General features: G+C 47.7%; 1 protein-coding gene across 4 annotated transcripts; it reads right to left on the reverse strand.

Moving 5' to 3' along the window:
• Positions 1–851: 851 nt before the first annotated feature.
• On the reverse strand, positions 852–21100 carry AP3M2 (adaptor related protein complex 3 subunit mu 2). 4 transcript variants are annotated; one of them, XR_013989631.1, is made up of 11 exons: positions 20972–21050; positions 19181–19249; positions 17343–17692; positions 15176–15347; positions 13010–13147; positions 12624–12709; positions 11113–11246; positions 9525–9732; positions 7858–8002; positions 6155–6362; positions 852–3777 (listed from the first exon to the last, which is right to left on the reverse strand). XR_013989631.1 is itself a non-coding variant. In XM_081016973.1 (10 exons), exons 3-10 carry the CDS (start codon positions 17613–17615, stop codon positions 6262–6264), a joined length of 1257 nt encoding a protein of 418 aa, XP_080873099.1. In that variant the 5' UTR covers positions 17616–17692; positions 19181–19249; positions 20972–21050; the 3' UTR covers positions 852–6261. The 4 variants fall into 4 exon arrangements, 3 of the variants coding, with proteins under 3 accessions (XP_080873099.1, XP_080873100.1, XP_080873101.1); XM_081016973.1 differs by having other exon boundaries at positions 852–6362; XM_081016974.1 differs by lacking the exon at positions 19181–19249 and having other exon boundaries at positions 852–6362; positions 20972–21100.
• Between the last annotated feature and the right edge of the window lie 3606 nt (positions 21101–24706).

The following is a 24706-nucleotide window of genomic DNA, read 5'->3' on the forward strand; positions in this document are numbered from 1 at the left end:
TTTGGGCAGCGGCGGGGGGGGGGGGGGGGGGGCTTTTTATTTTTGGCCAAAGTTGTTGAGCTTCTTTTGCAAAATCTCAAAAATATATACGAAGTTTTAAAGGAAATTAGCCAAAATCCACACTTCCAACATGGGTTGCCATACGTCCAGATTTTCCTGGACATTTTCAGTGGTTTTCAACCAGACGCTGTTTCCAAGGGATGGATCCTGGCTATGTCCGGGAAATTCCAGACGTATGGCAATCCTAGCATAGCTAATAGTCAGGGAAGATGCGACTTGTAATCCAGCAATTCCTGAAGGGCCACATCTCTACCACAGAGATCTGGGGGGCAGAGGCTGTCGATTTTGTGTAGTACCAGAGGTGTCTCCTTTCAGCAACTCCTGCAGCCCAGCTGGTGCCAAATGTATTGCTCTGCTTTCCTTTGGACCCCACCAGTGAGGCCGAGAGGCGGGTCTTGTCGTCTGGGAAGCCAAAGACCTCCCTTCACATGGCCCAGGCTGGCGCCCTGGGAAGGTCACTTTGGTGCTACTAACGCAGCAGAAACAAGGCAGGAGGCAGCAGTCGCGAGTTACTGTTTTCAGCAGCCACAGCAGGTGCTGTGATTCTCAGTGGTTTGATTCCCACCCCTGCCTAGGCATATGCAGTTGTCTCTTGATACAGATGGCTGTCAACCAACACCACCACAAATTGGGTGTGAAATCTGACCCCCTGGGTGGGGAGGACACCAGTTTGTAGGGAAGCTCACTTGCAAAAGTTGCTGGCGGAGGGCCATAGCTCAGAGCACACACTTTGCAACTGGCTCAATGGAATAAGGATTTGTCTCCTTTTAAAATCAGTCCTTTATTCAGAATCATGAGGGCTGGAATCTTACTTTATTTTGAGAGGGAAGGGTTTTATTTTGGAGGTAGCAGAGTGCACACTTTAAACACAGAAGGTTCCCAGTTTCAGTCCTCAACATTTCCCTGCCCCAAACCCTGAAGAGTCACTGCCAGTCAGTGTCAGCAACACTTAGTTCAATGGGCCAACTTGACAGGAGGCAGCTTCCTATATTCCCATTGGACTGAAGGTGAGCAGCATGAGACCATCAGATCCACCAACTGGAATCAGGCTTTCAGCGGGCACCAGGAGACAGCAGCACTGAAGGGAGTGTGGCAGCAGCGGCAGCACCTGGCAGGCAGCCCAGCCCAAGCCTCATCTTTCCAAGCTCAAAAGCTGAAGAGGATGCAAACTCATCAGGAAGGCCTGATGATGATACAGAACTGGGTCATCCCGGGATTAAACTTGGAAGCAACATCAAATTCCAGGCCTTTGAGCAAGCTGAACTTGCCCTCAGAGATCAAAATCAACAGAATGCTTCCAAGTTACCAGAGTAAACATACTGGTCTGTTCTTTTGTTTTTATCAATTTTTATTGGAAGTTTTCCACATAAAATACAATAAAAGCCAAGCTAATCTAAAGAGAAAGCAAGAGAGAGAGAAAAGCAAGAACAGAATCACAGAATTGTAGAATTGGAAGGGACCCCAAGATTCATCCAGTCCAACCTCCTGCGATGCAGGAATCCCAGCTAAAGCATCCCTGACAGATGGCCACCCAATCTCTGCTAAAAAACCTCCAAGGAAGGAGAGGCCACCAACTCCCCAGGGAGTCTGTTCCACTGCCAAACTGCTCTTACTGTCAGAAAAATTCTCCTGATGTTTAGTCGTACTCTCCATTCTTGTAACATGAAGCCATTGCTTCTAGAGCAGGTGAAAACAAGCTTGCTCCATGTGACAACCCTTGCGATATTTGAAGATGGCTCTCATATCTCCTCCCAGTCTCCTCTTCTCCAGGCTAAACATACCCACCTCCTTCAACCTTTCCTCAGAAAGCTGGGTTTCCAGACCCTTATCATCTTGGTCACCCTCCTCTGCACGTCTTCCAGCTTGTCAACATCCTTCTTAAACTGTGGTGCCCAGAACTGGACCCAGTATTCCAGGTGTGGTCTGACCAATGCAGAATAGAGTGGGACTATAACTTCCTTTGATCTGGACACTAAACGTCTGCTGATCCTTTCCACATGTACTGCTAGTGAGCCCGTACATGATTATCTCTGCTGACAGGAGTGTCAGCAGTCAACATATAGTCCACCACAATTCCTCCTCAGAAGTCCAGTAAACATACTGGTTTGGAAGAGTGGGGTAACACTGCATCAAGTGGATTGGCACACGCACTGGGTCCATGTGTATTGCATTAAAACCAGCACGGTGAGTGGTTAGAGCAGAGGCATGGAATCTTTTCCAGCCCAATTCTCTCATAGGCAACCTGGCAGGGACTACCTGCCAAAGATGGGCACCGCCAGAGATGCAGGCGAGCAGCTCAACGGACATGATTCTTAGTCTTATGCAGGAGGCTATATGCAAAGTCAGAGGTTTCTACACACACCTCTTGACTCTTCCAAGTTCAAGGAGACATTCCCATTAGGCACAAGCACTTGAGAGACCTGTTCGATCAGACAGAAGTGCCAGAGATCTGCAGGCAGGAATGTGTAGGGCACATGCTTTTCATGCAGAAGGTCTCAAATTCAACTTCTGACATCTCCAGCAAGGACTGGGAGACCCTGCCTGAAAACTTGGGAGAGCTGCTGACCAGCCAGTGTAGTCAAATGAATCCGCTGGTCCATCTCACTCAGTACTGTCTGCACTGACTAGCAACAGTCCCCAACCATTTCAGAGAGGGGGTGTTCTCACCCCAACCTGGTGGGGACTTAACCTGGGACCTTCTGCACGCAAAGCAGATGCTCTCTTACTGAGCTCTGGCCCTTCCTTAATAGTGGGCTAGAAGGAATGCTGGTCTGAGGGTAGAAGAGCAGCTTCTGCTGCTCCTGCCTAGTCCATCATCCTATTGTGGCCATCGCAGGTGCCCCTTGGGAAGCCCTCCATCGGGACATCCTGCAACCCTGCCATCAGCTAACCTAGGGCACAACATATGCAGAAGTGCCGCGCCTGCTCCCTTGAAATGAAGCAAGACCTTGCCATCAATGGGAGGAGCTGCGGAAGAGCATGGTCTCAGGTGCAGGATTTCCTCCTTGTTGTACCTGACGGGCCAGATCTGTGCACCTTTTGCTCTCCTGTCCTTAAATGGTGCCAAACATCACCCACCCACCCAAACTAGGCCTTCCTCTTGGCTCCCACCTGAGAAGGCCCACTGGTTTGCAGAAGGGGAATAACTATCCAAGGGCACAGAATCACCATTCCTGGAGTTGCAGCTCCACCTACTGAGCATGGGAAGCAAGCACATCTCTCCCTCCCACAGAAAGAGGAGAGTGCACTTCTCACATGTGCCAAAACCACACCTAAGCTTTTCTTTCCTTTACACACACTCACATGGGTGTGGTGGGCTTCAGCCCCGCTGTGCATATCCAATTCCATTGCTAATGACAGCATGCACTGAATATCGTCCTCCCAAATACGGTGCTTTAGGACCCTAAAGGACTCCTTTCTCCTGCTTAAATCTGCCTGAATTTCTAAGATTGTCCTGGGAGGCTTCTACAAGTCCACAGGTCCTTTGAAGCAAGAGGGAAAGGCTCTGATCCGTTGTCTTCATGGAATGCTCTCTTGACACCAACTCTGATTTCTTGCCTGCACCAAGTGCTGAAATAGGAACAGACCTTCTACCTCACGTAATCCCTGACCGCTTCATCCATGGTTCCAAGACTCAAAACGAAGTCCTGGGCTCATAATTCTTTTACATCTAAGTGTATGTCTTTCGTACTTGGCTCCAGTTGACAGATCTTGAGGCTACAGTATAAATAAAACACACAACAAAGCAGATCACACAAGCCTGAAGCCTGCCCACCCTTGCTGTAGATCTGTCCTTATGCCAGAGTTCATCTGGTTTTATTGAGATTTTGTTGTTTTTAAATAGTTCACTACTTTTATGCACTTTTATATGGAAATATCAGAGACCAGAGTTCCTTTCACACAAGGACTGTAGATGTGGGGGGTGGAAATCGTAGGTAGAAAAGGGCTGCACTCAAGGTTGCACACACACACTGCCAAAGCCACACCCCAACATTGGCCTCCTCCACAACACCCACAAATTAGGCATTTGCAAAGGAAAGCCTCCCCATGTTCACATCTAGGCAGCATTCCAGAACACACAGAAAGTCTAATGTGTTTGGAAGTCTATACATGTAGACTTTTCTTTGCAGGTGTCCACTCTTAATGTGTAGGAAAAACTTCAGGAGTGATGCACCATCTTGGGGCTGAGGACAGAGGGCTGGCCCTGCAGCCTGTCTGGATGTGGACTCCCCTTCGCATGGGAAGCTGAGGCTTAAGCCAAGTAACGGTCTGTGGAAATGCTGGGGCAAGAACAGAAGGGCAGACCTGTTCCTGGTGGGCTTGTGCTCCCTCTGAAGGACCCAATTCAAGTTTTGTAGGTGCTCTCAGATCTGGAGCTTCTTCCAGATCTTCAGGTGGCAAGGAGTGCTTTGGCCCAGTTTCAGCAGGTGTGTCAGCTGCACCCCTCCCTGGAGAAAGCAGATCTGGCCAGTGACTTTAAGTCACATTTGGATCAGATCTACACATGGAATTATCATTCAAAAGTGTTTGGAAATGACAGCTGGTGCAGAATCATGCAGACAGATTACCACATTACAACACTCTGCTAAAAATGGCACCACCTTGCAATCTGCTAGTGGCTGCAATTCAATGGGCTGGTGATTACATATGGGGTCTTACTGTAGGAAGGTGATCATTGAGGGTGGAGGAAGTTTCTTTAAGAGAAAACCTCCACTGCTACAAGGGGATGCACCTCATTCTGTCTTCTTTGCACTCAGAGAGTGGCAGGTATCTGACGGGCGAAAGGGTCTTCTGAGATTCTGACCCACCAGAGTCCTGAAAAAGCGATCCAAGGTACACTGCCATTTTAATAATTATTATTTTTTTTTAAAATGGGCACTTCAATCGTGAAGTCCAGCATGCAAGGATTGTTTTGGCACAGTAACTAACCAGCCTCGTGGATTCTCCCCATGTGGCTCACAGCTGTATGCTGTGCTTTTAGAGTTCTCAACAATGGGGACATTCGGAAGATGGTTTGCTGTGTCAAAAAGGAAACAACCTGGCTTTGCTGCGTTTTATAAAACAAACAAGCGTGAAAATTGATGTAAGCTCTGACCGGTATGCACACAACTATAATCTACTTGCATAGGAGCGATATGCATAAGAGAGAGGACAGCCAGGAGAGCAACACACCACTGCATGCAGGAAGAGGAGCCACAAAGCAGCCCCCGCAAAGCCCCAGGCTCCTGCCTCCACTCCCTGAATCCAGCCTTCACTGTCCTGGTGCCCTCCAGATGTTTGCGACTGCAACTCTCATCAGCCCCAGGGTGGTCCAAAGTGCCTGGAGGTCAGCCAGGTTGGTGAAGGGGCTGCCTTAGCAAGACGAAGGACACAGGGGACACAGCCTCCCCTCCCACCACAACCCTTCAGCAAAGAAAATAACGGGGATTTTTTGGACAGCGAAAGATGGTACAGCAGCAGCAGCCCTGAACACAGTTGCATTTTGTGTCCCACTGCTATCTCTGGATGAACAGGCTTTGTGGTTTTCAAAGCATGACCAAGAAATCTGCAAAAAGCCATTCGAGACAGACGAGTGTTGGACTGGCCCTTGGCAGATCTGCAAGGAGCTCAAGTGCCTCTTCCACATGACCTTCAGGCCCCACAAGACTATTAGCTCTTTCCAACCTCTTCCCCAAGCAATACATTTAAAACGGGACAGGAGGAAATGAGGAGAGCATCCTGTTCCCCTGTCCAGTCCTCTTCAGCCAGCTCTTTGTCAAGGATTTACGGGGTGGGGAGTTCTTTCCTAGGCAGTCTTTGAAACAAACAAGAAGAGTCCCAGATGCAAAAGAGGAGGATCATCTTCAGGATCAAACCCCTCAACCTCTAAAGACGTCTCCTCCTGTCTTCAGATGCTACCGGAATGCCAGACAGCAAATAACGCCAGCCAAAAAATAGGGAGAAGGGGGCAGGATTTTCATGAGCTGAAACATTCGCTGGTTCACAGTTTCCCGTTTGCTCTTCAATCCCACCCAAGAGCTTCACAATTTAAGATCCAGGTGTAATTGCTAGGTTTGCCCAGCTGGCAGGGGTGGGGATGGGAAGAGATACCTGCCTTGACCTACTCCAGGTGGGCCATAGCAAGGAGCAGCTCTGGGAGGTGGGACACAGTCGGACTGAAAGTCAGGGCACACGCAAGCCTTTTTGCGGGCAGGGCCACCGTTATGTTCTCACTTGGAACTTCCCAGCTTTGGTCATGTATTTGATCCCTTTGAAAGGCTTGTATTTCTCTCCGTACATGTCCAGGCGATTCACTTTCAAACCTAGGAGGGCGGAAAAGGTAAGGAGAGAGGTTGGGGGAGAGCAACTGGGGAAGACCAGACATGGCGGCTCTGTTCTGCCTCCACTGACGGAGGCAGAAGACCCGAGTGCCCATTTCTGGGAACCACAGGTGAGGAGAGTGCTCTTGCACTCAGGGCCGGCTTGCGCACTTCGCAGGGCATCTGGTTGGCCACCGTGAGAACAGAGTGTGGGACTAGATGGGCCACTGGCCTGATCCAGTGGGCTCCTCTTAGCCCCTTAGGATGTTGCGACTGTTAGGCACATATGCACAGAACTGCTTAATCTTCATGAAACCTATTATGCTAGAGATGGGAAGGAGCAAAGGAGGGGACTAATTGTCTGCTGCAGTCCACTGAGCCATATAGTTTCTTTCACATGTCCCCCTGTAGCAGTAAGATTGCTGCTTTGTACATCCCTGCCTTTAGGCACCAGGCAAAAAAAATCCTCTGTAACCAGGACTTCGGCCTTTAACTATCTGTGGCCTTTTAGAAGGGGGTGGGATGTTTTTAATGTATCCCCTCCCCTGGTTTTAGTGTATCTCTGTGGGGTGGGTGAGTGGGTTGTTAAGTCGCTTTGGGTTGCCTTGGGCAAGATAATGTCATTAAGAAGTTTAATAAACTAATAGATGTTAGGTGAGTGGCTAAGTGCCCCAGAACAGAGTCCAGCAACGACCAGGATACCAAGTCAGAGGCTACAGCCTTCAGTTAAGGAGCCAGATCAGGTTCCTGGCTCCAAGCTTGACACAGGTAGTAAGAGAATCTCTGAGCCCAGCTCCCACAACACCAGGGGTCAGAGAACCAGAGCCGAGATGCTTCCCCTGAGCTCGAGGAACCAAGTGCCTGCCCCTCCCAAATGACCTGGCCAGGGACCGCAGGAGGCAGGAGACCACAGCGCCCAGGAGAAGTGGCCATCTTCAGGCCAGAGGCTGCTTCCCCAAAGGACGTGGAGCCAGAAGAGGCAGGACGGAAGGCAGAGGCTGAAGAGGCCTCCATTCACTCACAACCTTCTCGTAGCAAGTCACTCACTGGGCACGCTCCGTGCCACTGAGCCAGCTGACCGGCCTGGATGCGTGAGCTCCTCCAGGCACCAGACTGATAGGGCATGACAGAAGAAAGGGGATTCTCAAGGATGGCGTCCAGGATAGAGAACGTTTGGCCTAGGAAGACCTGCTTTGGTCAGGTGCCTCTTTTAAGAAACTGGCAAAGGGGACACTGGGCATTCATTAAAACACTAATCGCCCCACCTATTTGCCCAACAGAGTGGGAGCTTTTCAAGGCAGCTCAAAGCAACCATTAAGATGGAATAAGGGTGGCTTTTGCGTCAGCAACAGGCTGTTAAATTGCCTTGCAGGCCCACCATCCTCTGCTGTCGTCTGCTTTGCTTTATCCTAATTGGGTCAACTGAGAGAGAAATGTTTCAAAAGGAAGTGAGTAAGTTTAAAAAAGCGGAGTGTCACTGAACTCTCTGCCCACATACCGGAAATGGCCAGCTGCTGGATTTTGAACTGCAGGTTGATGGTGGGGTTCTCGTCCGGCTTGGAGGCTCCTGCCTGGAGGCTCATGGTCCCCTTCAGATTGGGCAGCTTTTGGGGGTTGATCTTCCCCACATCCCAAGACAGCAGCTTCACAGGAGAAACAGAAGACAGGCAACCACAGAGCTTGGAGTCAGTAAGACAGAGGAAGGTTGAAAGCCAGTGTGATGTCGTGGCTGGAGAGTTGGACCAGGACCTGGGGGAGACCGGGGTTCAAATCCCCACTTGGCCAGAAAGCTCGCTGGGTGACCTGGGGACAGTCGCTCACTCTCAGCCTAACCTACCTCACAAGGTTGTTGTGAAAATAAAACGGGGAGGAGAAAAAAAGTGTATCACCTTGAGTTCCTTGAAGGGAAGTTACGATATAAAGGTAATAAATGAATAAATAAAATAAGGTTTGGGGCCTGGAAAGTGTAGGACTTGCAGTGCTGACACACAGGAAGGAAGGGTATCAGAATATGCCTCTGCCTTGACCTCAGACATACAGACCAATCTGCAACTAATGCACTGTGAATCAATTTGAGTTTACATCTCAACCCTCTTGTGTGCTTATTCAGAAGCAAGTTCTTGCTCTATTCAGAGGACCTAAGTGTGGATAGGAAGCTTTAGTTAATCATCCAAGACACCCTTCCCAGGGTGCTGCTGCCTTTGGAATCAGAGGGTGGGGAGGGCAAAGAGAGGAAACAGAACAGGGGCTTCTAAGCAGTGGTGCCCTCCCTGGGGAATTCATGGTTTGCTCACTGGACACCTCTAGTGGGCTGACCAAGACCTTTCCTCTCTTAAAGCAAACTGGTCATTCCTATTGCTGCCATCTCCAGTTCCACTCTACTCTCTTGACTGCCTTGGTGACTGCAAATTGTTTTTAACTTGGTTTTAATATATCAGTGCATATGCACATTGTGTGCCCTGTCTTCGAGTGTCTTGGCTTTGAAGACACTCGAACTCAGGACGCAAGGGAGAAATGTGCTAAGAAGAAGGCCCGCTTGGCAAATCCACACCATGATCAACTCCCACCCGGAAACCAATGTCCCCACTGTGGAAGAATGGGTGGATCCAGAATTGGCCTCCACAGTCACTTACGGACTCATTGCTAAAACTCTGTTTGTGGAAGACCATCTTACTCTGCTACAAGTGATCGCCAAAGAAAGAAAGAACATTGTGTGGCAAGTAGGAATGGATCTCAGGTTCTCATTTTTTCAGTCATAATATCTGTACTCCAAATTTCTGTAGCAACTTGTGGATTATTATTTTTTAATCCTCCTGAAAACTCACCAGCATTTTAGTGCTAATTTCTCCTAGTGAACACATTTTGGTATACTATTTTTAGTAATATACACAATTTCACAAGCAATTTCCTGTAATATAATGCATTATTGTAAGTTGTTTTCACTAATACGCGTGTTTTTATGCACAGTTTAGTATATATTTCTGTACACATTATTTGGCTGGAGAACTGCATGCAGAAATTGTGCCACTCTAATTGCCCTACTTTGAAAAGATGCCGAAAAGCATCTAAATGGGTCAAGGGGCTCTCATCTCCTCTCTTCCTGGAAGACGAGAGAAATTGTTCAAGAACCAGACTTTGCTGCCCCAGTCCCACCTCCCTTCTCACCTTTGTGACAGGATCAAATGTGTGCGCCCCCTGCGAAGGCGTGAGGGTCATGTTTAAGACTCCTTTGGGCATCTGGCTGGTGACCATCACCCCCTCCACGCTCTTCCCCATTGTCTGCTTGGGACCCACGGTGATCTCAAAGCGGCCCAAGGAGTTGCTGTCCCGGAAACTGATGTTGTGCTTCACATAAACAGGGATGGACACCAAGCTGGAACAGAGGAGACACCATTGCAGCAGCAGCAGTAAAAACCAGCTCCCCCCAACCTGGTGTCCTGCTCCGTATGTTTTGGAATACAACTCTCATCAAGCCTAGCTAGTAGGGGAGTCACGTTTCGGCACTGTGGTCCAAACTGCCACCTCCCCCCCCCCCCCCGCCGCCGCACTGTGCTGGCCAACGATGATGGGAATTGCAATTAAAAGCATCTGGAGCAGGGCACCAGGTTGGAGAAAGCTGCCCTAACCTGCCCGGTCCTGTGTAGGAGGACAAGGATTTTTATGGAGCCAAAGATGCACTGTAGATCTGAAACAAATTTGGGGGAGGGATGGTGGCTCCTAAGTGCTTTTTTCCTTTTTAAATTTGGCTTGCAAAACTCTGAATTTACATTGTCAGCATTGCCAATGACAACTACTTTCAGATTTATAGATTTTAGTCAGTCAGTCAGTCAGTCAGTCAGTCAGTCCCTAAGCATCATCACCTTAAAATCCATGAGTACTGTTACATCCCAAAAGCAACTCTCAACACTGAATGGCAATGGCAACATTTTTAGTTTGTGTAAGGTTTTGTTTCAGCTCTACTATAGAGCAGATTAGCTTTGTCATCTTGATTTTTCAAGAGCCAGTCTGACTATGGCAAATGGCACTTCTGAAGGTCACTGGGGGGGAGGTGGGGTCCACCTGTGCACACCCCTAGCATCTAGTCTTCCCGCTGATCCAGGACAAAGGAGCTGCTCCTTTGTCTTAATTCTGCTCTTTCTGTGCTCAGTTTTAGCAAAGGGTCTGCAATATCCCGTTTCATCACTCCCTCTATTTCCAGCATTCAGGGATGTCACTGCTTATGGAGCAAAAACAGAAACCTCCGGGACTGAGTGTCTGCAGTGACCACTGAATACGGACTGACTGCTGAGGATGAGGAACAAAGCAGAGTATCCTGAACAGCAATACACCATGCTGTAACATTTCGTTGCAGGTTCCTTGTGGCACCTTCCAAGCCAAGGTTGACTTCATGCCCCACAGTTGCTGATCTGTTTCTGGGCCCAATTCAAGGTGCCCATGTTCATGTTTAAAACCCTAAATGACTCAGGCCTCAAGTGTGTGTGTGTATATATATATATATATATATATATATATATATATTTAAAACCTTGCCTCCTTCCTTACAGACTGGCTTCTTTGCTACATAGCTTTCGGCAAATGCTGGAGACATACCTCTTTACCCTTAGACGCCTGAGATGCGTGTTTTCAGGACATACCGTATTCTTGTGAATGTAGTATGTTCTGTTTTTAATTCAGAATTCCTTTTCAAACCAAGTGTTTAGGGAAAGATCCTGGACCTTGGGAGCCAATGATTGCTCCCAACCCCGCTCCTTACTTCTGAGCGCTGACATGATATGACAGCAGACGGAAGTTCCCATCTGGAGGAATGAAGGAGAGGATACGTTCTGATTCCCAACGCTTGAAACGCACACATGGGTGGAAGCTGACGTCGTCCAGCAACCTGGGATTCTAATGCAAGCAAGATAAAGATAGCAGAGATTTCTAACCAGACTGTTCTCTCTCCTGAAATCAGTGGGTTGTCTTTTCTGCTGCCTGTCTCTTCCCCACAGTTCCTGATGTATTCCCAATACCCATTTCAGAGGTCTAACTGAGGGCTGGGCCGTTGGGACTCTCCCCAGGTCACACACCCTCCCCGGCCAAGCATTGGACCCTCCTTGGGTGCTTTCGCTTGGATAGGTGTCCTTGAACTTTGGTAGTGACTCTTGCTTGTCTGGATGGAGGAGAGATGAGCATGTGTAGAAACTAGCCTACTAGACAAAGGTTTGTTGCTCTGCTTGCTTTTGCCTCTGTCTCCATGCACCACTGTCATGTGGCCCCAAAGGGGTTGCCCAGAAGGAAATATGGCCCTTCAGCTGAAAAAGTGTCCCCCACCCCTAGTTTAAACCCTCCTTCCCATCACAACATTCTGCAGTGCCTTCCACCCACACCAGCCAGTTCCTCTGGCATCTTCCCCCAGGGAACCTTGGCGGGTCTGCAGGACAAGCCCCACTTGAATGCCTGGACCTCAACAGTCATCAAGTGATGAAGGACCACACAAGCCCCATCGGGCTTGATGGCCATCTTCCAGGCTTCCCTGACATCTGAAGCGAGGCAGAGAGAGAGCAGGAAAAAGGTCTTTCTCTGTTGTGAGGCTCCATATAGCCAGATATGGAATGCCTTCCCTAGGGGTGCTTGCCTGGTGCTGACTTTGATGCTGTACTGTTGCTAGGCAAATAATTTTAAAACTTGCCTGAGCATCGCTGTAGGCAGCAATTTTCCTGCTTGGCTCCTCCTGCTTTTTTACTATCTGGCATGTGAATGTTTCTATACACCAACTGTTCTACTATATTACATATGCCACCCTGACATTTTTATACGGAACAGCAGCACAGAGTTGTATCCAATTAAACTGGAACCATTGGCATTAATGGACCACCCACCCACCCACGCCATTCCACTTCATTTGTTCTGCAATCTTTGCCCAATGCGACCACATCACTGCTGCCTGGTGGGCCATTATTGCACTATAGCGCAATAAAAGAAGGACAAAAAACAAACAGAATATTTACAGTATAAAAAAATACAAGATTTCAGCAGAAAGTTACAAGACATGCATGGATTGGAAATGAAGCAGGGTGTCTGCCCCAAAAGTTTTGCAGGCACAAGCAGTATAGCAAGTGGGATAGCCTATAACTGCCCCATCAACATCATGGGTGCAAATAATCATGAAGGCACAACAGAAAGGAAATACGGAGGGTACCATAAGCTTGTGATGATCCTTAATTCAAGTAGGTCTACTCAGAGCATGAAAAAAGCAAGCAAGAGGTCCTTCCTCTCAAACTTTACCATAAAGGAGAGGGTAAGGTCTGGCATCCCAGTTAATTTCACGCAAGCATCAATCACCCCTTGGATTTCAGCCGTAATCGTGGAACCTGCCATGGGAAATAAAACCCAAGTGGGTCACAAAGGAGGCCAGGAAACCCGGGGAAATCACTTTGGACACTGATTATGCTTAACAGTAGTTGAGACTTTTCAAAATGGTAGATCACTTTGTAAGTTACATCTGAAAAGAAGCATGCGTCACCATCACTGACGAGGGAAATGAAATGAACAAGAGGAGGGGAATGCATTGAAATGTGTCTTCCTTTGGCCCCAAATGCTGCTGCTTCTGTTCATTGAGGCAAGGACACTGCTGCCTAGAGGCGATGCCATGTGAATACAGATCTTTGTACCTGATTTGTCAATGATGGCATCTATCTCCTCAATCACATCAAAATAGGCCTCGTTGTTGGTGTACTTCACACCGGTTCTTCGCCAAGGAACAACAGACAGCTGTCCTGTGGGGAGCTGCTCTCCCACATTGGTGCTTCCTGAAAAGGTTAAAAGAGATGGCAGTAGACAAGTGGACAGCCAAACCCATTTCCTAATTTCTCATTCTCTTGTACCACAGCAAAACACTGCTCTCTCTCTCAGAAACGGCAGTATTTTCAGATTGCATTTAGTGCAAGGAGTTCCCACCAGGAAGAGCCAAAATATTTTTCTTCTGCATACCAGATTCATAGGGCAGAAGCTGTATGCATATGGAAGTTTGCAACTCTTGCAGCAAAATATCCCACAGCCCAAAGGGAGCAGCTAAGTCTCACTGAGGTTAATGAGAGCTACTCACACATAAATTTGCTCACATTTTTATGGCAAGGAATGCACCAAACTTGGGGGTATTTGTGTCTTCTTGAAAAATCTTCTTTGCATATGTTCTTGCAGGTCTGTCAGGCATTCACCCTCCAGGGACAACTTCTGGTACAGTAGGAGAAGTCATATGCATGAACATTGTCTTATGCACACTGAAACGGTGTATAAATCTTACAGTGTGGGAACATGGGAGGGCAAGATCCCTGCTGGGATTCTGACTGTTCATTTGTGGTTCAGAACAAGTTATAAATAAAATAAAATTAAATAAAAATAAAAATCTTCTCCACATTGGCAAGACAGATCCCATCACCGTTAGCCCTGAGAACATTATTCTCAAACTGAGGCATAACCTCTTGGCTACCTTCATCCTCACAGAGATCTAGGATGAATGGGAGAAGTTGCTTTTTCAGGAAAGCTTTGTTTAGGTCCCCAAAGCTACAATGGGTACATGCAACAGTTAACCATAGCTTCTCCTTACATTCAAACCAACAAACTATGGTTAACTGCTTCCAAGCCAACCAACTTTAGGCTGTCTCTCCATATTCTGGCTTGCTGAGAAGCCATTAATCATAGTTTCCTGGTTGGTACATAATGAGAAGCTATTTTTAAACTGTGGCTTCCTGGCTCATTTCCCCATCCTATGAAGGGAACAGCAAAGTAGCTGCATGTGGAGGAGCAACGCTGGCTCATAACTTGGCACATTAAGCCAAGATTTGATCATCCAAACACAGCCACTGATGACCAAATGAGACTATGTGAAGGTAGGAGCTGTGGGGGTATACAATCTGCATGCAAACCAGGAATGGGAAGCCCTCTAGATGTTGTTAAGGCTCCAAATCTCCTCATTCCTGACCACAGACCATGTGAGCTGAGGCTGATAAGAGTTGGAGCCCAATGTTATCTAGAGAGCCATAGGTTCCCTGCCTTCAGTGCAGACAATCAGCTCACTGACCTGTATTGCAGTGTGAGAAAACCTATTGACAAAAATTAGAAGTAGAAAGCGGTCAAAGCCAAATATGGAGAACAGTTGTTGAACTGAATATGGGTCAGCTGTCAGGTTGTCTACATGCAGAATAGTGTCTCAGAACCATTCAGTTGTCAAACATGTTCGTGATAGTCTTCTTGACATCATCTGAACTGAGCTGAAAGAGCTACCTCTTCCATTCATTCCAGCTGTTCAGGAGGATAAACCTGGCTGTGCTCTTTGTCAAGAGGAGGTCCACAATGCCACATGTGCTTCCCCAGTGAAAACAGTAAGTCATGGGATCCATCTAGCACATGCAGTGAAGATTCTTCAGGAAGTTATGAACACCACCAGAGTCTGATGCATCTCTCATCAAATGCATCTCTCACTGATGCAACCCTGCATAAAATTTACTTGTAAGCAAATCCTACTTGTCTCAGTGGGGACAAACTTCCAGTTGCAAAATGCAGCTGTGAAACCTTTTTACTTTAAAGCTCTTACACCAGTTCTCCACTAGTTCACCTGTTAAGGCTCAGCCCTCACCCACTACCAGGGATGGGAAAATCCAGTGAAAAGTGTGAGATAACTCTCGCTGCACTGCATCATCATCTAACCACCCCACCAACAAATGAGAATGCGTGCTCATCAGTTAACGCCATCCAATCTCCCTGCGAACAAATCAGTGTGAACGCTCAATAAATAGGTTATTTGGAGACAACACACACACATACACAAAATCACAGACCTGTAATGGTGTTGACAACTGTCCGTAGGATGGTCGGGGGCTTGATCAGCTCCTTCAGAATGTTGGACTCAGTAGCCAATGGGAATCCATTGTCCAGCATCTCCTCCAGCACCTCATAGACCACCACGACATTGTCCTTGATGACAATCTCGGAGCAGACTCCAAAATAATCCTGTGTGTGGAAACAAGGTTAACAAGCCTCCTCAGGGTGTCTGCTGAAACAGGCCAAAGAGGGAGAGCTCCGCTTATTCCCCATGAAAAGAAAAGCCAGAGGTGGTTTTCCTGTGTAGCAAGGTGAGGAAGCCACTTCAAGCAGGAGTTTTGAGGTATCACTGGGAGCAGCAGAGTGAGAGATGGAGAGTCCTGGCCTATGGGATACAATCCTGGGAGATGTTCTCTTGACAAGATCACAAGGAACGAATGGGACCGCTTGGGACCAGGTTAGGTCAGCCTTTTCCATCCACAGTCCATGCAGGTGACTGCAATCTATGGGGGGGGGCACTGCTACCCATACCAAAGTCCATTTGGCATGGGTTCAAAGGAGGGCCTTTTCCATTGGGGAGCCCATTTTGTGGAACAAGCTCCCTATAGAGACCAGGTGAGCATAGACAATGGAGGCCTTTTGCAGACAACTGAAGACCTTTCTGGGATTCCTTGACTATTGGTATAGAACTCCTTTAAGAACATTTTAAGAACCTGCTGGATCAGGCAGCCCATCTAGTCCAACAACCTGTGGCCAACCAGAGGTCTGTGGGAAACCCAAAAGCAGCACTCGAGCACAAGAGCAGTCTCACTCACTGTGGTTCCAGCAACTGGAATTCAGACAGAATTTTGCTCTCTTGGTTGCTGCTGCTGTTGAAAAGTACTGTATATGGCTTGTTGATGTTTTAACTGGTGCTATTTATTGATTTTATGTATACTGTGAACCACTTTGAGATTTATAAAATGTATAAATGAAGAACAGCATTTTAGTATTAAAAAAACACAGTAAAGTAAAATAATTGGAGAACAATGCTGGTCCACCTGGAAGTGAACCAGAGCACTCTGTAATTGTGGTGAGAATGCTGGAATAGGGCCAAGGAGACAAGCGTTTCAATGTCACCCAGCCATGAGGCTCACAAGGCACCTTGGGGCCAGTGACTATTTACTGACCTTACTCCTACAGGGGTCTTGTGAGGATAAAGTGGGAATATTTTGTGTGGTGGGGGGCAGGGGGGGAGAGACCCATGCTTGTCACCACAAGTTACTTGGAAGAATTGAAGTATAAAACTATTAGAAGTAAGGAAGCATCTGGCCCTGTTCATTTCAGAAAATCACCCTGGATTGTGACCCAAGTTGGTTTGGAGTTTCCCAAATTTGGGAGGGTGGACTCTCCTTCTCCGTCTTCCCCGACCCTTTTCTTACAGTCACCAGGAAGCTACAGTGGTAACTGGAGGAGGAGAAAATGAGGCACATAAATAATGAAGGAGTGCAGAGAAGCATCCCTGATGCTCAGCTCATCAGATTACAACTCAGATTCCATCACTGGTTCTCATGTGCTGACAGGTAGTTAGAAAATTGTGGTGGGTGTGCAGTCTGAGCATGCCCAAAGTAAGAAAGGAGGCGAAAGCCATTTTTCTGTAAGGAAGGGTAAACAATTAGGAAAGACAACTGGAGCATCTCTGAGGTGGCCTTTTAAATGGGGGTCTAGGAGTCTGCATGGCCAAGAGCCCGAAAGAAGGGTGGTTCTTCAGTGGTGGAGCACCTGCTCTGAACGCATCTCCAGGTGGGGTGGCAAAAGACTCCTTCCAGAAGCCCTTTAGAGCTGCTGCCAGTCAGTGGGACTGGTGGCAGGCAACCTGTGGCCCTCCAGATGTCGATGGACTCAAACTTCCATCCTCCCCAGTCACCATGCCCAATGGCAAAAGACTGCATGAGCTGCAAACATCTCCTGAAAAGCAGTCTGAAAGCTTAACAAATAAATAACAACCTATCAAACAAACAAATAAACAAACAGTCCACCATCTTGAGCCCCCCCCCGCCCCGGCAGTGTAGACCATGGAAAACTAGATGGAGCAGTGGTCTGACTCTGTATAAGGCAGCTTCATATGTTCCTAATCAAGAGGTGCCCTGTGACAAAACACAGAATCCTACACCAGTTTCTAGTCCTCGTTGCCATTTTACGTACCTGAAAAGTATCCACAACCCGATGAAGAAATTCAATGACAAAAAGCGGGGGTACCTCTGTCTGGATCACTGCCACAAAGAAGATCTTGTGCCGATAGACACTCAAGAGATAGTGGTGAGGGGTGGGGATCACGGGGGGCACATTTTCTGCCTCTGAGGCTCTTTCCTGTGCCTCAAAGAAGTAGTCACAAACCGAGCGGCTAACCACACTTTTCCAGTGTTTCTCAAGGAAGATGTCCCCAGAAGAGTTGATCAGGAAGAGGCTGTGAATCATGGCTGGTCCAACAGGGAAGCCCAACGCTGGAGATGCCTTGCCAAGTCCAGAGGAAGTTGGACTGTGCTACTTCAGATCTTTAAAAAATCAACAGTGACAAAATACATATTACTTCATTAGTGTTATTGAGGAAGACCAGCTCACAAGTGTTGTATTAGCACCTGGGAGACCAGGATTCAGATCCCAGCTCAAGCATGAAGCTCACTGTCTCTCTGCCTAACCTACCTCACAGGGTTGCTGTAAGGATAAAAAGATGGGATATAAAAGGAGTAATCAGAACAAATAAATCTCAGGACCAAAGTCATTTCACCCCACCTAGTCCTTATTGCCCAGCAGCCACAGCAGCTCCCATCCAGCTGCTCAAGATGGTTCACTGTTAAAACAGTGTTTATGGAAGACAATCTCACTCGGCTACGAGTGATCGCCAAAGAAACAGCAGCAGCAGCTCATGAGGGTGTTGGGGTGGTTATATGCAATCTCAGTTTTAATACTGTTTGTGCCTTCAGAAGTTTAAGGACAGACATACAGTTTTGTTTCCATGTTTAACTTCCTGCTGAAACCCTGTATCTCTTTATGCTGCAATGAGGGGCCCCTCCAGGCGGCAATAATGCAATAATGCTGAGGAGGCATCCCAGAATAACCAAGGAGGGGGAATGATGTGTGGCTGGTCCAGTATACACCCACCACTTATGCCCCATTACTGTGTCAATGACATCTTGCAGAACAGATCTTCAAAACAAAAAACAACACACACCCCACCATCCCCCGCAACCCTTGGCCAGTCTCCATTCACATACCCTCTCATGTCCCTCTACTTCAGCCCCCACCTCCTCAAATTTCAGAGTGCTCACTTTATCAATCATCTATTAAGCTTGAGCCAGTCTGGTCCCTTCACTTCCAGGTGCCCCATTACAAGTAAAATACCTTCCTTTCATTCCTAGCCTTCATCCAATTAGCTCATCCTGTGTTAAGCTTTGAAGACTACAGCAAACTGAGAGATGGTTCACACTTGCAGTCACAACCAAGAGAGAGTTGGAGTGAGAATTTCAGGTGTGGGACCATGGCAGGAAACGTGATGTGATTACGATGCAATTGCATGGATGGAAAGTAACAGCGACAGTATTTGCAGAAATGGTGGTATGTTTTCTGCATGTACTGATCAGTTCCAGTTAGGCTTTCTCCACAGGGTCACATACCTTGTGAAGGCTTGAGCCTGACCAACAGGCACTCTCTCTATAATGACATCCATGCACCAATGTCAAACATCAAGGGAATGCACAGGGGCATTTCTGACAATGCTGCATTTATGGATCAGATTCTCGCTTAGGGTTTGCCAGAACCCAAACCTCAATGCGTTTCAAGAGCAGAATAAAACTTCTTTTATTTGTGCAGTTGTTTGACAGCTGGGATTGCAGACTTTATTTAAATTTACAAGAATGTTTCCTTTCTTTGCTGCTTATAATAAAATGCTAGTATAACAAATTAATGTGGTACCATATAATAATATACTATGTGACCCCTAAGCTCTGCTGTGAATTTCTCCCAGGCTTTCCCTTAGTAATCACCAGGGTCTCCAGCATCCACATTCCTGTTTTTCTATTCAGGGATCCACAACTGCACTTGCCAGTCTTCCCCTAGAAAAAGCAAGGATAGCATTAGGGACAGCATCTGACCTTCTCTGCTTGGGAGGAGTGGAGGGGCCACATTGCACCTAAGAGGCACTCAGAAAGTAGACTTCTCATCATTTTCCAAATGGCTCTGAGGTTCAGGGCAACAAAGACAACACCCCCCCCTTCCCACCTCAAAGTTGGGGAAGATGTCAAGGTATTCTCACCCCTTGCATTTTAAATAAAAGCACACATTCTACTAGTGTAAAAACACCAGGCAGGCCCCACGCTGATTCCTGGACCGTCCATGGGTCGGAGTGAGAAGGCAATTGGGCCGTATCCAGCCCCTGGGCCTTAGTTTCCCTACCCATGCTGTAAGTCAACCCCCTACACAACACAGGTTGTAAATCTGCAAGCAACCCCAGCTGCAGTCTCTCAGCTCTCCAGAATAAAAAGCCCGTCCATGGATGTGGCTTGTCATTCCTAAAATCCTCATTACAACTGCATAGCTCACAGCTAGACATCCACAGGGTTGTTGTTTTTAAGAACCAAGAGCTCTACCCCCACATTAGAGCCCGTGCTATTTCCAAGGATTCCTATTACAATTGCCCCAGAGCACAGGGAGGATTTCTGCTAACTCGACTATTACTTAGTGATGTGGGTTAATAAAATAAATGAATTCCCCCTCCCCCATACAACTTAGGGAAATTTGCACTGAATAGTTTTCTGTTTCCATCAGAAGATATTGTGATGCATTGGAGTAATCTAATTTAGCACATTCATTTTACTTGCATTTAGCAAATAATTAAAAAATTAAAACTCCAAAGTAGCCTAATATTGAATTATTGCACTTGGTATCCATTCATTCTTAGTAACAAACTTTTAAAATGAAAGCATTTTCATAGAAAAATAAAGAGCTGGAAAATGTGGAATGTTTTCAACTCAACATCGCTATTACGGCCCTACTGTCTTCTAGGATGCTAAGCTGAAGACCCTAATGGAGCTCCTAAGCATCCCCACTGGGACACCTTCATGCCTAACATACCAGCACACGAGCCTGAGCCCCCCTCCCACTTACGCAAACACTCCCTTTCATACAACCCTCCACACCTCCGGAACGCAGAGCCCTATATCTTATGTACCTTTTCAACTCCCTGTTCTCCATAAGTATGCACATTGCAACCCCACAGATTTCACCCACATGACCTCATTGAATCCCCATAGCAACCTTACCAGGGAGATTAAGCCGAGACAGTGACTGGCCCAAAGGGGCTTCATGGCTGTGTCAGGATTTGGTCTCCCAGGTCCTACCCTGACCAGCGCTCTAGCTGCTGCACATACTGGCTCAAGCAGCCTTTGCCAAAGGTGGTGCCCTCTGCATGGCCACCAGCTGGGGCAGAGGGGAGTTGGAGTGGAACATCATCTAGAAGAGTGTTTCCCAAACCTGGGGCTCCAGCTATTTCTGGACTACAACTCCCACCATCCCCAGCTAGCAATACCAGCAGTGAGAGATGATGGGAACTGGAGTCCAAAAGCAGCTGGCAGCCTACGCTTGGGAAACACTGACCGAGGGCGCCACCTTGGCCAATGTTGCGCAGCGTTTCCCCCTGGCGGAACCCCGCGAGACTGCGGCTCTGAACCCCCAGTGGGCCGCAGCCCCGCCTTCCCGCCCGGGGGTCTCGGCCTGCGACCCTCCCAGCCCCCGGGGCTCCAGGGTCCGGCTCGCCCGCGCCCCCCGCCCCGGCTCACCGGACGCTTCCTCTCCTCGCCAGGGCCTTGGCCACGCCCCTTACCCCGGCGATCTCCGCTGATTGGTTCGCGCAGACAGCCCCCCCTCGCCGGCAGCACCAGCTGAGAAGGGGCGGTGGCGTGGGGCGGAGCTCCTCCACGTCGGCCGCTGATAGGCTGGAGCGAAGGGGCAATAGCGGGCGACCTGCCCGAGTGGCAGCCGCGGCGGCCCGTGAGCCTCGACCGCAGCGGAGAGCGGGGCTGGCGATTGGTCGGCAGCAGGGGGGCTCTTTCCGCGGCCCTGGCCGAGGCGCCTTAGCAACGGGCCGGCGCCCGAACCCGCGCCTCGTCCGCCCACGCACGCGCGGCGCGTGACGCTCAGGCGGGCCTCGCGCGGAAAAGAGGGCGGGAGGGCAGTGACGTCATCGAGGAGCAGCCGCAGCGGGCGCGTCATTCTGGCTCTTTTATGGGCGCCTGAAGGGGGGGGGATGCCTGGGCCGTTCTCTTTCCCCAAGGGCCACAGGGAGCTTTCTCCCGATTGCAGTGCAGAGTGTTTGAGGACCGGGACATTCGCAGGGAAACCAAAATCCTTGTTTACAAAGCTGTTGTACTACCAACATTACTGTACGCTTCTGAAACATGGACCACTGATAAACGCCACCTCCAGCTCCTCGAAAGATTCCCTCAACGGGGTCTATGAAAATTTGATACATCACTTGGGAAGACAAGCGAACTAATACCAGTGTACTGGAATTAGCAAAGATCACCCGTGTTGAAGCGATGATTCTTCAACATCCACTTTGCTGGACTGGTCATGTTGTGCGGATGCCTGACGATCGTCTTCCAAAGCAACTACTCTATTCCCAACTTAAAAATGGAAAGTGTAATGCTGGTGGTCAACAAAAGAAGTTTAAAGACTATCTCAAGGCAAATATAAAAAAATGTAGTATAAACACTGACAACTGGGAAACACTGGCCTGCGAGCGCTCCAGTTGGAGAACAGCCTTTACCAAAGGTGTCATGGGCTTTGAAGACACGCAAACTCAGGATGTAAGGGAGAAACGTGCTAAGAGGAAGGCACGCTTGGCAAATCCATACCATGATCAATTCCCGCCCGGAAACCAGTGTCCCTACTGTGGAAGGACGTGTGGATCCAGAATTGGCCTCCACAGTCACTTACGGACTCACTGCTAAAACCCTGTTTCGGAAAACAATCTTACTTGGCTACAAGTGATCACCAAAGAAGATTGATGCAGACTTGGAACAAGAGCTTAATGTGCCTTGATTAGAGGACTGTGGACTGCTATGCCTCTCCATCACAGGTTGTCTGGGATGGATGAAAATAAACCTGTTTGGTTGGGAGAAGGCTCTGCTGACTCCATTGACCAAGTGAGGTTAGCTTGGATAGATGACTTGTGACTAACTTGTTCGGATTATGGGTTCTCCAGCCTCTGGCACTGGAATTATAGACCTGGGACTGCTTGGAGTGAGATGAAGACCCATGAGGATAGAATGACAGGTCTGGGACTGGAATGTTGGGTCTCTGGGACTGGAATGACAGACTGGGGATTCCACACCTGGAATTCCAGTCTCAGGGGTCATCATTATTTTACATGTTTGTCAAGATGAAAGAACCCTCATATAAGAATTTGCTGCTATCTGGAGAGCACATGCTAGCAGAGTCTGAAGAGAGGGGGCAAGGAGAGAATGGACTTCAAGTTGCCAAGGAAACAAGCAGGCAGGATCTAGGTGAGGGGTCAAGTGGTAGAGCGGGAGCCTGCACAGAGTGACAGCTTGTCAGAAAGGGAATCGGAGCCCATCAGTCACAGACGTCACTGGAGGGGAGGCTTACAACATAGAGGGAGAAGCAGCGCAGGAAAAAGACGTACTACCGTTGCTTCTTCCGTAGTAAGAGAAAGGGAAACCAAAGTCCAGTTGAGTCATTGTAGGCTGTAATGGAGGCTGTTCAGGAGCGACCTGCCGGACTTTCTGTTTGTTCTTTGCAATAAATCTTCCTTTTAATTAGCCAGACTTGTGCATTTTAAGTGCTGCTTACAATGTTAGAAGTGTGAACCCACCACAGTATTTGGTAGATCCTGATTCAGCTGTTTGGGAAATAGTTCACTTTTGTCTGAAGCACTTCTGAGGTTGCTTGATTCACCTCAGGGTCCAAATCCAGTTCTGGAAAAAAATGAAGCTACTTCCTGCCCTGCTCAGTGTGGTGTAATGGTTAAGAGCGGTGGACTCGTAATCTGGTGAACCGGGTTTGCGTCTCCGCTCCTCCACATGCAGTTGCTGGGTGACCTTGGACTAGTCGCACTTCTCTGAAGCCTCTCAGCCCCACTTACCTCACAGAGTGTTTGTTGTGGGGGAGGAAGGGAAAGGAGAATGTTAGCCACTTTGAGACTCCTTAGAGTAGTGATAAAGCGGGATATCAAATCCAAACTCCTCTTCTTCTTCTATTATGAGGACTAAAAATGGATATAACATTTTCCCTCTATTGGCAGAAGTGAATGGAATTTGCAGGCATTCTAACCACTGCACAGTTCATATAGCAGTCCTAATTACAGGTGAATAGAACCAGTTTTGGTTTATTTGTTTATGCTGGATGTGCTTAAAGTTTGATTCTTTCTAAAGGGAAACATCTACCACTTTTTAAATTTCTTGATAGAAATTGATGAAAATTGCAAACATAGTAGTCCCTTCTGAAGATATCAGGCCTGTCCTGTCAGCTTGTGGAAAGATAGCTACAGTAGTTTTCCTACAAGGGCAGCCTTTATAGTTTTAAGGTGAGCTAAAAATGAACCACTTTTGGTTTTGTGAACAATAAATTTGATAATTGTACACATGGGAGGCACCCCTAGTTAAACAAACACGCAAACAAGCCTGACCAAATGGCAAACCAATATGGGTCTATGTGCAAGGCACCTTTAAAGTTTACTTTTTTTTTTTTGTTTGGTAGGAGACAGCTAAAAATGATTTGATTCACTCCCAGTGGTTTCTCAGGCAATAATTTTATTATGCAAATAACATACATTGCAGAGGTGCCCCCTAGGAAAGTAGCCTGCAGAATTTCAGAGGCCCAATCTTGCAACATCCCTGTTTTTGCCTAGTTACAGTCATGAGATGGCAAGTATCTCTAGGACCATATACAATGGTCAGGATGGGTGAAGTTAGAATAAAATAGGAATATATACAATTGGTAGGAATGCTTCAAAATATAAATGCCAGTCCTTTTATCATAACCTTTTGAGAGGGTGCAGGTTTGACAGGCCAAGACAGATCATTGTACAACCTGGATACCTACAGCACTGCTAGCTACACAGTGCAATCATGCTTCTCATCTCTGTTGCAGTGGTGCCAAATTGATATGTCAAATGCCTGCACAAAAGCCTGTGGGAACTTACCCGCAAACCAGACTGCTGCTAAAAAAAGTGCAGAGACAACACCCATCATAAATCATCTAAAAAATCTAAGTACTGCAGTGTTTCATGAAGGCCAACAAATAAGGAAACAAATTTGGGACATAAGTAAAGGGTGATCCAGTTGCTTATGCCTGTGAAAGGTGCCTAGGAAAAGAGCAACACAAAGGTTTGACATGTACCTGTGGTAGTATTAGCCCAGCTGAAAAACGAACTGTTCCATGACAGAATGTCCCTGATTAAATGCTGTTACACATTTTCACTGTCTCAATGATTAAGAATGGGCCTATAACCTGGCAACTGAAGGGTGATGTGGGGCTTTTAAAAAGGGTGT

The sequence above is a fragment of the Podarcis pityusensis genome (assembly GCF_964106645.2).
Source record: "Podarcis pityusensis genome assembly, chromosome: 8".
Taxonomy (NCBI): domain Eukaryota; kingdom Metazoa; phylum Chordata; class Lepidosauria; order Squamata; family Lacertidae; genus Podarcis; species Podarcis pityusensis.

What these genes read in the sequence shown, in the direction of transcription:
- AP3M2 (XM_081016974.1), bottom strand. Translation starts at nt 17,615, where the DNA reads ATGATTCACAGCCTCTTCCTGATCAACTCTTCTGGGGACATCTTCCTT. An exon ending in GGGTTGTGGATACTTTTCAG is followed by an intron (nt 15,348 to 17,342) that starts GTACGTAAAATG and finishes TTCCACACACAG; the next exon opens with GATTATTTTGGAGTCTGCTC. An exon ending in CATTTGATCCTGTCACAAAG is followed by an intron (nt 8,003 to 9,524) that starts GTGAGAAGGGAG and finishes TCTCCTGTGAAG; the next exon opens with CTGCTGTCTTGGGATGTGGG.